Consider the following 13,193-nt stretch of genomic DNA (forward strand, 5'->3'; position numbering starts at 1 on the left):
TAAATGAGAACGATTTACTTGTTATCATCCTAAAATCACCTTTTAGATGGGTTGGATGACTTGGGTCAACAAGATAGAGGAACCGAAATAGGGTCATTTGGCAGTAACTCGCAAAAGTGGTCTTATAATAGTAGTCGTATACGAGTATTGGTTTTATACAGCGATCCCTGTCAAACATTGACCATACCAACCAAACCCCGTAAACCTGATTGAAGCACACTCCATATTCTCCATTGAGACGATTTTTCATATTTCTATCCTCCATTGAAGCAGCTTCTGTGGTAAGATGTTCTTTTTTTTTTTTTGTAATCATTGAACTTCAATTTCGCAATCTAGGGTTTATCGTTGATCTAATTCTAGTATAATCAATTTAGGGTTCTTCTAAAGTCGATTAATGAACTGTTGCTTATAAATTACTAAGGTGTGAAAGATCGTAACGACTGTTGTTAATGCCAGAGAAGAAAATGTATCTTAATTTTCGAGCGTAATTTGATAATTGAATCTGGGTTCTTATTCTTGTAGATTTTAGACTCAAAGATAATTTTTCTAATTTTTTTGGGAATTTATCAACGTAGTTTGAATAGTCATGGCTTGGAGAGGACAATTATCCAAGAACTTGAAGGAGCTTCGGGTCCTATTTTGCCAAACTTCTCCTGCAAGTGCTGAAGCACGGTATGCTTTCGAGGATTTTTGGATTGTTGATTAATTTTCCCCATTAAATTTGTGGTTCCTTGGATTTGAATATTTATTTTGTATAATGATGTTGTGTATGATAATGGGAAAGTCACAATTAAGCTGTTTTTTTGTGAATTTGGATGAGATGTATATCTTTTTTCTTAAACTTTCCTTTGAATTGTCTTAGAACTTTTGTTGAGAAGAATTACCAGGAGCTAAAGACATTGAATCCTAAATTGCCGATCTTGATTCGTGAGAGCCGTGGTGTTGAGCCCCAGCTCTGGGCTAGATATGGTAAGGATTAAGGAATTCTATGCTTACATTCGATTTTATCCTTTTTCCCCTTTGCATTTCATGCTCATCTATGGCCTTTCAAATTCTGAATATATGTGAAATGCTGGTGAAGATAATTAGTATTCCTATCAGTATGTCATTTCTGCTATTTTGTTGTCATGGTGAAACTGTGAAAGTCTATTTCTGTATTTCGTATATTTTCTTCTTGGTTTAGTAAGTCATTGAATTTGTGCAGTTTGATCTAAGAAGGGTAATCCAAATTTCTTTCCTGTGATATCTTAAATTTCGCTTTGTTTCTATTCATTGCTTTCATTCTGATGCCCTTTTACCCTTTTCTTAAAACCACATTGGGAAGAAAATCTTAAGCCTGGACAATCTGTTTGAGGGAATATATCACTACTGAAGTCCTGTCCATGGTCCTTAACTCCTTATGTCAGCACTAGTGGTCCCAATTGTGAAGTTCAAGAAAACATTGCACTTTGGCTAGAATTAGGATTACCCGCTCTGTGATGGTACCTGAGGCTGTCACCTTTAGGAATTGAATCGACATAGAGGAGTTTGTATGCTTCTACCTATTGTTAAACATTGACCTCAGCCTCCACTAATCCTTCACACTTCACTCTTATGCTATGTGAGTGGAGGGGAAAAACCACCTTGATACTGTCAGAATTCAGTCAGGCCTTGCTGTTGGCATGAGCTGGGCATGGAATGTGGTTAAAGGAGAGAGAATGAATATAGTATTGATAAAAGGGGGTATATAATCAGGAAAGATTTCCAGAATGTAGTCCTTATCTCATTCATTTGGGTTGTATTGTTGAATGGTGATCTAATAGCACCTTTAATAAAGCTTCTGCTTCTCTATTTTCTCATGCCTTCTTTCTTTTCTTAATTTTGTCATAAATTCTTGCCAGTCTCTAATTATCTCAGTCCATATCAAATCACCCTATAACGGTTATGATGCTCCTGTTGATTAATCATCGCAGCTCAAGTTTTTAGGATATTTTTGGTCATGAGCTCTCTCCACTTTGAAGGCTCTTAAGTTCCAATATGTTAGGGACTTAGGGATTTTAGTTGTGGAACTCTTGAGCATTCTGCTGTGCTCATGACCACAGTTTAGGTGACTATGTTTATGCCAGACTTCATTGTAGCTCTGATCTTCTGTCCAAAATCTTAAGGTACCGGCAGATCTAATGACATGGTGTTGAATCCTTCGCGATGGAAATGCCCTCTTCCCCCAATCAACTAAGGGCATTTTTAACTCTATCCCATACCTATGGAATCCCAATACCCACTTCTCCGCCCGGTATCCACACTTTATACTATTTATGAAGCATATAATCCATTCCACATTACAAAAAGATTAGTATGGGTTTTAGAATCCACACCTTTTTAGTATGAGATTCCATACCAATCCATTCCAATTTAATGAACCACTCATATTCAATTCCTCTCAATTGCTCCACCATTTATTTCTGCATACTTTTCATTATAAATCAAACCTATATTTTGATCCTCAATGTCCCCTTTATACTTGCATTGCGATACACTGTAATATTACCTTCTTCTGGACATTTCAAGTTTTCTAGAAATATGTTGGACGTTGCTTAATTAATAGAGTGATTATGAACTAAAGTGTTTATCTACATTACTTGAGAAAATATTTGTTAACAGCTAAAGTCTGATGCCAAACAAAGCAAACCTTAATTAGACAGTGGCTTTTTAGTTCAGGCTATCAGCTAAAAGCACTTATGTTAAATTTTACATGATACTCACATGATGAACGACGGAAGCACTTTGCTATCTATGCTGTTCTAGTAGTAGATTAGGAAATCACACATTGTAGATATGTCAAAAGTAGATAGACTTTTTCAATTCCATTGGCATTTAGGATTGATGTCAAATCTGATGCTTGAAACTGGTATTGGAAGAGTGAAAAATTGTGAATGATATGTTTCTCATCTGTGGCATTTTTGGTCCCAGCAATATGTCTTCACTCTTTCATTGGCTACTTGTGAAAGTTTTCACCACTAAATTTGACATAATGCACTGTTTTGTGTAGACTTTGGTGTTGAAAAAGGCGTCCGATTGGATGGCATGAATGAGGGACAGATTTCAAAGGCGCTTGAGGATCTTGTGAAAGCTGGGGAAGCTCTTAAAGCTTGAGACTTCTTCAGCTCTTCTTTGAGCAGTTGGACCCCTCTGCTAGATGAGCCGAACTGTCTGTCAGTTTCTTTGCTTCAGCCATACTTAAGGGAGTGAATTGCATTTTGTTCTTTTCTTATTTCCCCTGTATTATCGAAATGAACTAGCATTTGTCCTCTATTATAAGCAGCAGAAGGGCATTAAGCTACAGTCACTGTTCAACTGTTGCTTCCTTGGCTGTTTCAGAGTTGTAAACTGTAATAAGCATCCTATAAATTCACCATCATTTGGGAATTGTTCAGCAAATTTAACCAAAATTTTTGTCTACTATAACAAGTTAAGATCTACTTGATTGTTATTTTGGGTAGGACTCAATGCTTAATTGCCAAGCCCAATTCCTTCTCAGCCCATTGAAGAACGGCTAGGCCCATATTTTAATCTAAGCTAGTTTTTATTTTATATTTTTTGAAAGAAAGATCTAATCTGAGCTAGTGATTACTGATTAGTCCATGTTTAAACTAATGGATACCTTATATGTAGTTAATTGCCCCCATTACTATTTCTTGAATATACACTTCTTTTTTTTTTTTTTTAAATGTTTGTATATGAGGTTATAAAATACATCGTACGAAGTATAAATAAATAAATTAAAAATTGGAGATGTCCTTTTCCTTTTGGTCCCTGTTCTACCCCTTGTAAAATTTTCACTCATCAGGCTGTTTGCAGGTGTTCCTTTACACAATTAATTTCTTATTATATTCACCTTATTTAGTATTTTAGACAAGTCAACTTTATGACAGTTTAATTTGAATAAGCTCAATTATACTTATGTTTTGATAAGCTACTAGTTTTAGGCTAAATAAAAATAAGTTCAAATCAGATTTATAAGATATCGTATGCACCCATAAAGAGAAGCTACAAAACTATTATAATTACGAAATTTGCCAAATAGACTGTATTATTGACTTGCTAGCATAGTAAATTATATTCTTCTTTACTTACACTATTTTAACAAAATTGAACTTCAATTTTTTCAATAATCAAAATTTACTTTATGTAGTCAAACATTACCTCATATCCACTAGACTTGGCTAAATCTTCATCAACTATCATCCAGTTGGTTATATTTTAATTTCAATGTGATTCTCTACTTGATTATTCAAAATTAAATTGATCATTTTCTACAAAAATGTACTTGTTTCATTGTCTGTCATATGGTTGGTTACCATCTAATTAATTAAATTGCCTAAAATATCTTTAATATTTCTATTTTTATACATCAATGTCTTACTTTATAAATAAGGAAAGTGCAGTATTCATTCCTCAAAATAATATTCATAACCAATAGGTAAGAACTAAGAAATGTCAGTTGATTAGGTCTAGATCAAGCACCACTTTTACTAATTTAAAATTAGATTAGGCGGATAAATTTTTGATTAAAATTAATTAATTAGATCTCTTTCTAAGATTGATAATTAGATTAATTAACACTTTGAACAAATGTCGTAGGTAATGATTAGCCTCTTTCCAATGTTAAAAAAAATATTGGTTGCTTAGAGATTACTAGATTAGCGACTATCTTATTCATATTCATATAATCATATAAAAAACTTTTCAGAGATAAACTATATTTTTTTTGTTGTAAAATATTGGACAAAATATATTACACTTAATTTATCAGTACAAAGTTGTCGAAAGATTTGCCTATAAATGGCTACTGAATAATTAAATGCTTTAAAAAATGCAAGTACCTGATTTTGTTTGCATACAACCTATGCTATGTTTATGGAAGGTTCCAATTTTTATAACATTTCCAATGAAGTTGGAACTACATAATTAAACATGAGCCTAGTCTCCCACAAATAAATGTATTAGTACTATGATTTAAAATGTGCATTATTTTTATTTATTTATTTATTAAAAAAAAAATATTTATTCCCATAATAATTAATATGAACATGACATCTTTTGTTATAAATAGGTCGACATAACATATACTAAATCAATGGTCTTAATACTCAATTACTCATCTAATATAACTATCTATATAAGGCTCAAGCCAAAACTTTTATTTCCTTCTTGTTGATACCAAATAAAAATTTTCAATTCCTCAAAAAAAAAAAAAAAAAAAAAAAATCAAGAAATTTTAATTAAACAAATAATATATTATTCATTTTATTGAAACAATTTTGACATTTTATCTTCGGGTTATGACATATCTTATTTGTATTGGACCCCTAAGCTCCTCTAACAATAACATGCAAATAATGTAGGTCTTAATTAATGCTCATCTAGCACCAGTCCAATAGGAAGTATCAAATCGATAATTTAGTTTGGGAGACACGGAACACTTTTAGGTAAGACAATTAAGGCTCTTAATCTTATTGAGGATAATAAGTAGTTGTTAATACTTTGTTATTACTTTCTTTTGCTATCATGCCTATCAATGGGTCAAATCATGAATACTTATCTGGCATCAGGGGATTTAGGAAAGTTGATCCTCTAAAACCTCTTTTATTCTAGAAAAAGTATCCGAGATTGTTTCACTTAGCTAATTTAATTTGACTGCAAAAACTTTACCTAATTTAGTTGTACAATACATCGTAATTATTTACTACTTTATGGTAACTTAACCTAATTTAGGGTAATTCTTATTCATTATAGTTTTTTATTAAAATTTAGTAAAAAATATTTTAAGGATTACTTTACAAACAAGTGTTTTTAAATTACAAGGTCAATTTTCGTGTAAATAGACTAATTAAACTATAAATTATAGATGCTCCATAGATTTTAATTTATATCGAAGTAATTAGTTAATTATTATTGATTATTTTAGAATAACTTTAATTTCAATGTACATTTTTTTTAATTTATTTATTTATTTTGTTTGAAGACCAATGTACAATATTAATTGTACACCCGGTTTGTTTTAAATTTTATATTAACCGAAAGTGACCTATAAAATATAAATACGATATATTTATCATCTTTATTTATGAAGTTTAGATAGAAAAGTTATTTGGAGATATTGAAATCATATCATATGCTAAAAAAAATTAGAAAGGGTAGCTTTTTTTTTTTTAGGTGAAAATAGCTAGATTTTAAACCAATCTAAAAAAACATTTATCAACACTTTTCCTAAATTTCCTAATCATAATTTAGAATCATTTCTACATTTAGTACCCCTTTAAAGAAAAAAACAATAATTGATTAGAACACCAACTAAAAGTCCATATATTAAACATGGTCATTACTTAAGACTAAATATTTGGAATTCATGCCTAGCTAAGTTGTTTATCTCAATTAAAAAAGGATTTGTGACACCATCATGAACGGGCTTAAGCTTTTTTTATTAATAGGAAAATGGATAACTATCTAATGAAGATTGTAGCTCTAGTAAGAGGTTTTTTTAACAAAATATGTATGCAATCTTTTAATTCATCCCTTACTTAATTAAAGTGCATCATATTCACAAAGTTTTAAATAATTATTTGAATGTATTAAAACTTAATTTAGTTGTAATTGGTATTTGACAAACCTTTATTACCATGGACTAGTTATAATTGGTATGTGAATAACTGAATAATAACCTTAATTTAAATTTAGTGTTTCATAATTGTATATAAGGTGAACAAAATATAATCTTACTTAAAACATATGATAGTTAAAGATACTGCGAATTCAACTTGATTAACTTAATATTGGATTTATTATCAGAACTTATAAGCTAGCTTCTTGAGAACTATTTTATCTTAGATATGATGGAGAAAATTGCAAAGAAGAGAACAACTATCATAACAGGTTTAATTTATGTAACAAAACTACAATGTGTAAATCCTCAAGTATCAAAAACCAAGCAAACTTTATGATGAGACAGAAGAAATACTCCATATAACATTAAAACTTCTTCCGATACATACATACAATATAACAATACAATATTAATTTAATAATATGGGGTTAAAATTAACAATACGACAAAGGAATCTATGATATGTAAGCAACAATTAGCGTTGACAAAATGCCAGCAAGAAATAGATCAAAGAAAGAGAGAGATTATTGATGAACAAAGTAGTAGTTGAAGTTGAAGTCGTGATTAGAATGATTCCAATTACCACATCGCTATCCATCACATGGAGACCTCATCACCTTAATTTTTGGTCGGTTGTTTAATTCTTTTATTATTCACTAAATTCAACGCAAGTGCCCAATTATTTTATTAATCCTCTTAATTACATTTAATTAATCAAGGTTTTGTCCTATAATTAAAGGACCACTTTTGGATTAAGTCTTGTAATTGGAGGATAAGTGTTAGGGGCGGGAAAATTGGAACAACCTCAAAATCACTTTCCACCCTAAAAAAAAAAGTGTTAAAAAAAAATAAAAAAAAAAAAGAAAAAGAAAAAAAGAAAAAAAATAAAGAACATGCAACATTATGCAAGATTCGAGGGAACTTAATTAGGTGCTCATCACATGTCATGTCAACTTATTTCTATGTTTTTGCTTAATGTGGTCCATAAACTATAGAATATTGAATAATACATGTATAAAATGTAATGTATCTTTGCATAATATAAAGTAGCTTTCATATAGAAACTATAGTTTATTTATTGGTAAGTGGAGTATGGGCTTTGATTTCTTATGCTTCACTCTTATGTGTATGTAGTGATAACTATCTAGCAAATTAAAGTTAATTAATTAAAGAAGAGTTGATTAAGACATGGTTTAGAGTAGTTAGTTTATTACTTCTTTTTTTCTACCAAAATAATTAAAATAATTTGTTTGAGTTGGCATATTTCACCATATAATTGCAAGTTGCTACAATTTTCAAGGTCTATCTCTATATTGCTAAGCTAGCTACTTCTCTCCAAAGGGAATGCTCTCTTAGCTGTTTTTGTACACCAAAACTTAATTGTTTTCTTGCTCACTAAATTCAATGAAAATTGATCCATTTGTTTTTAGAGATTGTGAAGCATGGCATCGTTTATTTTATTAGATTAATGATTAGTTCGATTAAATAAATAGATGCGCAACATTGCTATACAATTATTTTCTTGAAAATAAACAACCAACTATAACATAGACCGGGGTAGTAAAGGAGAAAATTTCAAATTAAATATGAATCTGACAGTATCGAACTCTGACATCTCGTCTAAAGTTCTTCAATCAACTTGGCCAATTGCTAGATCAAAGTTGCTAGTTTAAATTAATGACATGACGAAGAGTCTAATATTCTAATATTAACATTGATTTCATGCTTACATACATGTCTCTAACCCTTAATTATTTGTTAAGTGAAAATATCAATTAGATTTTTTTTCCCCACTTTTATTTGAAGAGTTTTATAAGAAAAAAGAAAGTTAGATAATGGTCACATCAAAACCGCACGAGAGGGTATATTTATAGGGGAATGTTTTTATATATACTTCGTACTCATTTTCATATTATTATTATTATTATTACAATATCAAAAAAAAAAAAAAAAAAAACTGTTTATAAATCACTAACAAAAGTGGAGTTGCATGGTTAAATAATAGCTTATTCCGTATGATTTTGTCTCTTTCGATATTGGAGCATTTTGTGAGACAATTTGGTATATATAATAATTAAAATATAATTTTTTTTTACTACATAGCATGGAAAAAATTGTTTTATATAAAACAGTTAATTTAAATTCATAATCTAAAGAAACAATCATTGTAATTAGAAGAGAAGCTATTATTTTAGCCTTTTAGGAGGTTAGATAGATTTGATTGAATAACGCCTTTTTATAATTCAACAAATTAAATTAAGTTCCATTGACTTCGAAGAGTATGATTGAACTTATATTAGGGTAACAAAATTGTGGATATTATTTTTCTCCATCTTTGACTTATATAGTATGAATGTATGTAATTATGTGAAAGGAGATTTGGTAAGTGTGAGGGCTGACAACCTTATACGAGACAAGATAGAGAGGGTAACTCATGTATAATGAATATTGGGTAATTAATTTCAGAGTGTAATTTGTTTGAAGCAATTTGGAAGATCTTCCTAAGGACTTAATATAATGTTGGAAGATGTATGTGTACTTTGTTCAATTATTAGTTTATGCTTTAGGACTTAATATAATTAGAACCGAGAATGTCATATTGAGCTAACTTAATTAGCAGCAAATTTATTACTACCTGGTACTTTCTTAATGGGTTGTTGGCCTAAACCTCCAAATTTTCTAAAAAAGCGTGGATAATAATCTTCAATTTTGGAATTTTTTGACTTTTTTCACCCAGAAATAAAAATTGCTGAAATATTTACAATGGTCCATAATACCCTCCGGGAGTCTAATTGGATGGCTGGGTGGAACATCCATTTTGCCTTTGAACGACCAATTTACCGGTTTACAATTTGCACCGATTTCATTAACTCAAGCCTACCACGAACATTTATGACAACATATAATAATCATATATAATTCCAAACGGCATTATATGACCCCAAAATGTATCCCCTAAAATTCCAATGCTTTTCGACACGGGCTCCGAAACATTCGAAATTTCTCAAAAAGCGTGGATATTAGCCTTCAATTTTGGAATTTTTTGACTTTTTTTCGCCCGAATATAAAAATTGCCGAAATGTTTACCATGGTCCCTAATACCCTCCGGGAGTCCAATTGGATGGGTGGAACCATCCATTTTGCCTTTAAACGACCAATTTACCGGTTTACAATTTGCACCGATTTCATTAACTCAAGCCTACCACGAACATTTATAAAAACATATAATAATCATATATAGTTCCAAACGGCATTATATGACCCCAAAATGTATCCCCTAAAATTTCAATGCTTTTCGACACCGGGCCCCGAAATCTCCAAAAATTTTCAAAAAGCGTGGATATTACTTCAATTTTGGAATTTTTTTAACTTTTTTCACCCGAAAATAAAAATTTTCGAAATGTTTACCATGGTCACTAATACGCTCAGGGAGTCCAATTGGGTGGGTGGAACCATACTATTTGCCTTTAAACGGCCAATTTCCTGATTTACAACTTGCACCGATTTCATTAATTCAAGCCTACCACTAACATATATGACAACATATAATGATTATATATGGTTCCAAACAGCATTATATGACCCCGAGATGTGTCCCCTAAAATCTCTAGTCTTTTCGTCAACGGACTCCGAAACCCCCAAAAATTCTCAAAAAGCGAGGATATTAGACTTCAATTCTAGATTTTTTTTATTTTTTTTCGTCCGGAAATAAAAATTGAGGAAATGTTTACCGTGGTCCCTAATACCTCAAAGATTCCAATTGGGTGGGTGGAAACATCCAATTTGCCTTTAAACGACCAATTTATCGGTTTATAACTTGCGTCGATTTCATTAATTCAAGCCTACCACAAACATTTTTGACAACAAATAATGAAGATATATTGTTTCAAACGACATTACGACCCCAAGATATATCCCCTGGAATTTCAAGATTATTCGACACCAGGCCCTGAAACCTCCAAAATGTCTCAAAAAGTGTGGATATTAGCCTTCAATATTGAAATTTTTGATTTGTTTCGCCTGGAAATGAAAATTGCTGAATTGTTTACCATGGCCCCTAAAACCCTCCGGGAGTCCAATTAGGTGGATGGAACCATCTAATTTTCCTTTAACTGGCCTATTTATCGGTATACAACTTGCACCGATTTCATTAACTCAAACCTGCCATGAGCATTAATGACAACATATAATGATTATATATGATTCCAAACGGAATTATATGACCTCAAAATGTATCCCTTAAATTTTTGAGGCTTTTCGACACCGGGTCTCGATATCACCAAAGTTCCTTAAAAAGCGTGGATATTAGCCTTCAATTTTGGAATTTTTCGTCTTTTTTTTCGTCCGAAAATAAAAATTGCATAAATGTTTACCATGGTCACTAATATCCTACGGGAGTCAAATTAGGTGGGTGGAACCATCCAATTTGCCTTTAAACGTCCAATTTACCGATTTACAACTTGCACCGATTTCATTAAATCAAGTCTATCACGAACATTAATGGAAACATATAATGATCATATATGGTTCCAAACGTCATTATATGATCCCGAGATGTATTCCCTAAAATCTCAGGGCTTTTCAACACCGTGACCCGAAACCTCCAAAATTTCTAAAAAAACGTGGATATAAGCCTTCGATTTCTGAATTTTTTTGACTGTTTTTCGCCCGCAAATAGAAATTGCCGAAATTTTTACCATGGTTCCTAATACTCCTGGGAGTCCAATTGGGTGGGTTGAAATATCCATTTTGCCTTTAATTAAGCCGATTTACGGGTTTACAACTTGCACCGATTTCATTAATTCAAGCCTACCATGAACATTTATGACAACAAATAATGATCATATATGGTTCCAAACGGCATTATATGACCCCAAGATATATCCCTTATAATTTCAATACTTTTCGATACCGGGCCAGAAATCTCCAAAATTTCTCAAAAAACGTGGATATTAGTCTTCAATTTTGGAATTTTTTGACCTTTTTTCGCCCAAAATTAAAAAATTGCCTAAATATTTACCATGGTCGCTAATATCCTCCGAGAGTCAAATTGGGTGGGTGGAACCATCTAATTTGCCTTTAAACGACCAATTTACCGATTTAAAACTTGCACCGATTTTATTAAATAAAGCCTACCAAGAATATTTATGACAACATATAATGATCATATATGGTTCTAAATGTCATTATATGACCCTGAAATGTGTCCCCCAAAATCTCGAGTCTTTTCGTCAACGGGCCCCGAAACCTCCAAAATGTCTTAAAAAGCGTGGATATAGACTTCAATTTTGAAATTTTTTGATTTTTTTCCTCCGAGAATAAAAATTGAGGAAACGTTTACCATGGTCCCTAATAGCCTCCGAGAGTCTAATTGGGTGGGTGGAACCATCCAATTTGTTTTAAACGACCAATTTTCCAGTTTACAACTTGCGCCGATTTCATTAACTCAAGCCTACCACGAACATTTATGACTACAAATAATGAACATATATTGTTCCAAACGACATTATATGACCCTGAGATATATCTCCTAGAATTTCAAGATTTTTCGACATCGGGCCCGAAACCTCTAAAATGTCTCAAAAGTGTGGATATTAGCCTTCAATTTTGGAATTTTTTGACTTTTTTTCGCCCGAAAATAAAACTGCCGAATTGTTTACCATTGTCCCTAATACCCTCCTGGAGTCCAATTGGGTGGATGGAACCATCCAATTTGTCTTTAAACGGCCAAATTACCGGTATACAACTTGCACCGATTTCACTATTTCAAGCCTACCATGAACATTTATGACAACATATAATGATTATATATGATTTCTAACGATATTATATGACCCTAAAATATATCCCTTAAATTTTCGAGGCTTTTTGACACCGGGTCTCGAAATCTTCAAAATTTCTCAAAAAGCGTGTTTATTAACCTTTAATTTTGGAATATTTTGACTTTTTTCGCCCGAAAATAAAAATTGCCGAAATTTTTACCATGGTCACCAATACCCTCTAGGAGTCAAATTGGGTGGGTGGAACCATCCAATTTGCCTTTAAACGACCAATTATCGATTTATAACTTGCACCGATTTCATTAATTAAATCAAGCCTACCACAAAAATTTATGACAACATATAATGATCATATATGGTTCCAAACGTCATTATATGACTCCGAGATGTATTCCCTAAAATCTCAAGGCTTTTCGACACCGTGCCCCGAAACCTCCAAAATTTCTCAAAAAGCGTGGATATAAGCCTTTAATTTTTAATTTTTTTTGACTTTTTTTCGCATGGAAATAAAAGTTGCCGAAATTTTTACCACATTCCCTAATACCCTCTGGGAGTCTAATTGGGTGGGTTGAAATATCCAATTTGTCTTTAAATGACCAATTTATCGGTTTACAACTTACACCGATTTCATTAAATCAAGCCTACCACCAACATTTATGACAACATATAATGATAATAAATGGCTCCAATCGGCATTATATGACCCCGAGATGTATCGCCTAAAATTTATAAGCTTTTCGATACCGGGCCTTGAAACCTGCAAAATTTCT

The 13,193-nt window shown here is 31.8% G+C and overlaps 1 protein-coding gene across 1 annotated transcript; it reads left to right on the forward strand.

Moving 5' to 3' along the window:
- The first annotated feature begins 122 nt into the window (after nucleotides 1-122).
- LOC110714339 (NADH dehydrogenase [ubiquinone] 1 alpha subcomplex subunit 2-like) lies at nucleotides 123-3,438 on the forward strand. The gene is made up of 4 exons (XM_021892843.1): nucleotides 123-281; nucleotides 576-672; nucleotides 863-969; nucleotides 3,029-3,438. The coding sequence occupies exons 2-4, from the start codon at nucleotides 587-589 to the stop codon at nucleotides 3,130-3,132; spliced, it is 297 nt and encodes a 98-aa protein (XP_021748535.1). The 5' UTR covers nucleotides 123-281; nucleotides 576-586; the 3' UTR covers nucleotides 3,133-3,438.
- The last annotated feature ends 9,755 nt before the right edge of the window (nucleotides 3,439-13,193 follow it).

Source organism: Chenopodium quinoa, unplaced genomic scaffold (genome assembly GCF_001683475.1).
Source record: "Chenopodium quinoa cultivar QQ74 unplaced genomic scaffold, ASM168347v1, whole genome shotgun sequence".
Classification (NCBI taxonomy): Eukaryota; Viridiplantae; Streptophyta; class Magnoliopsida; order Caryophyllales; family Amaranthaceae; genus Chenopodium; species Chenopodium quinoa.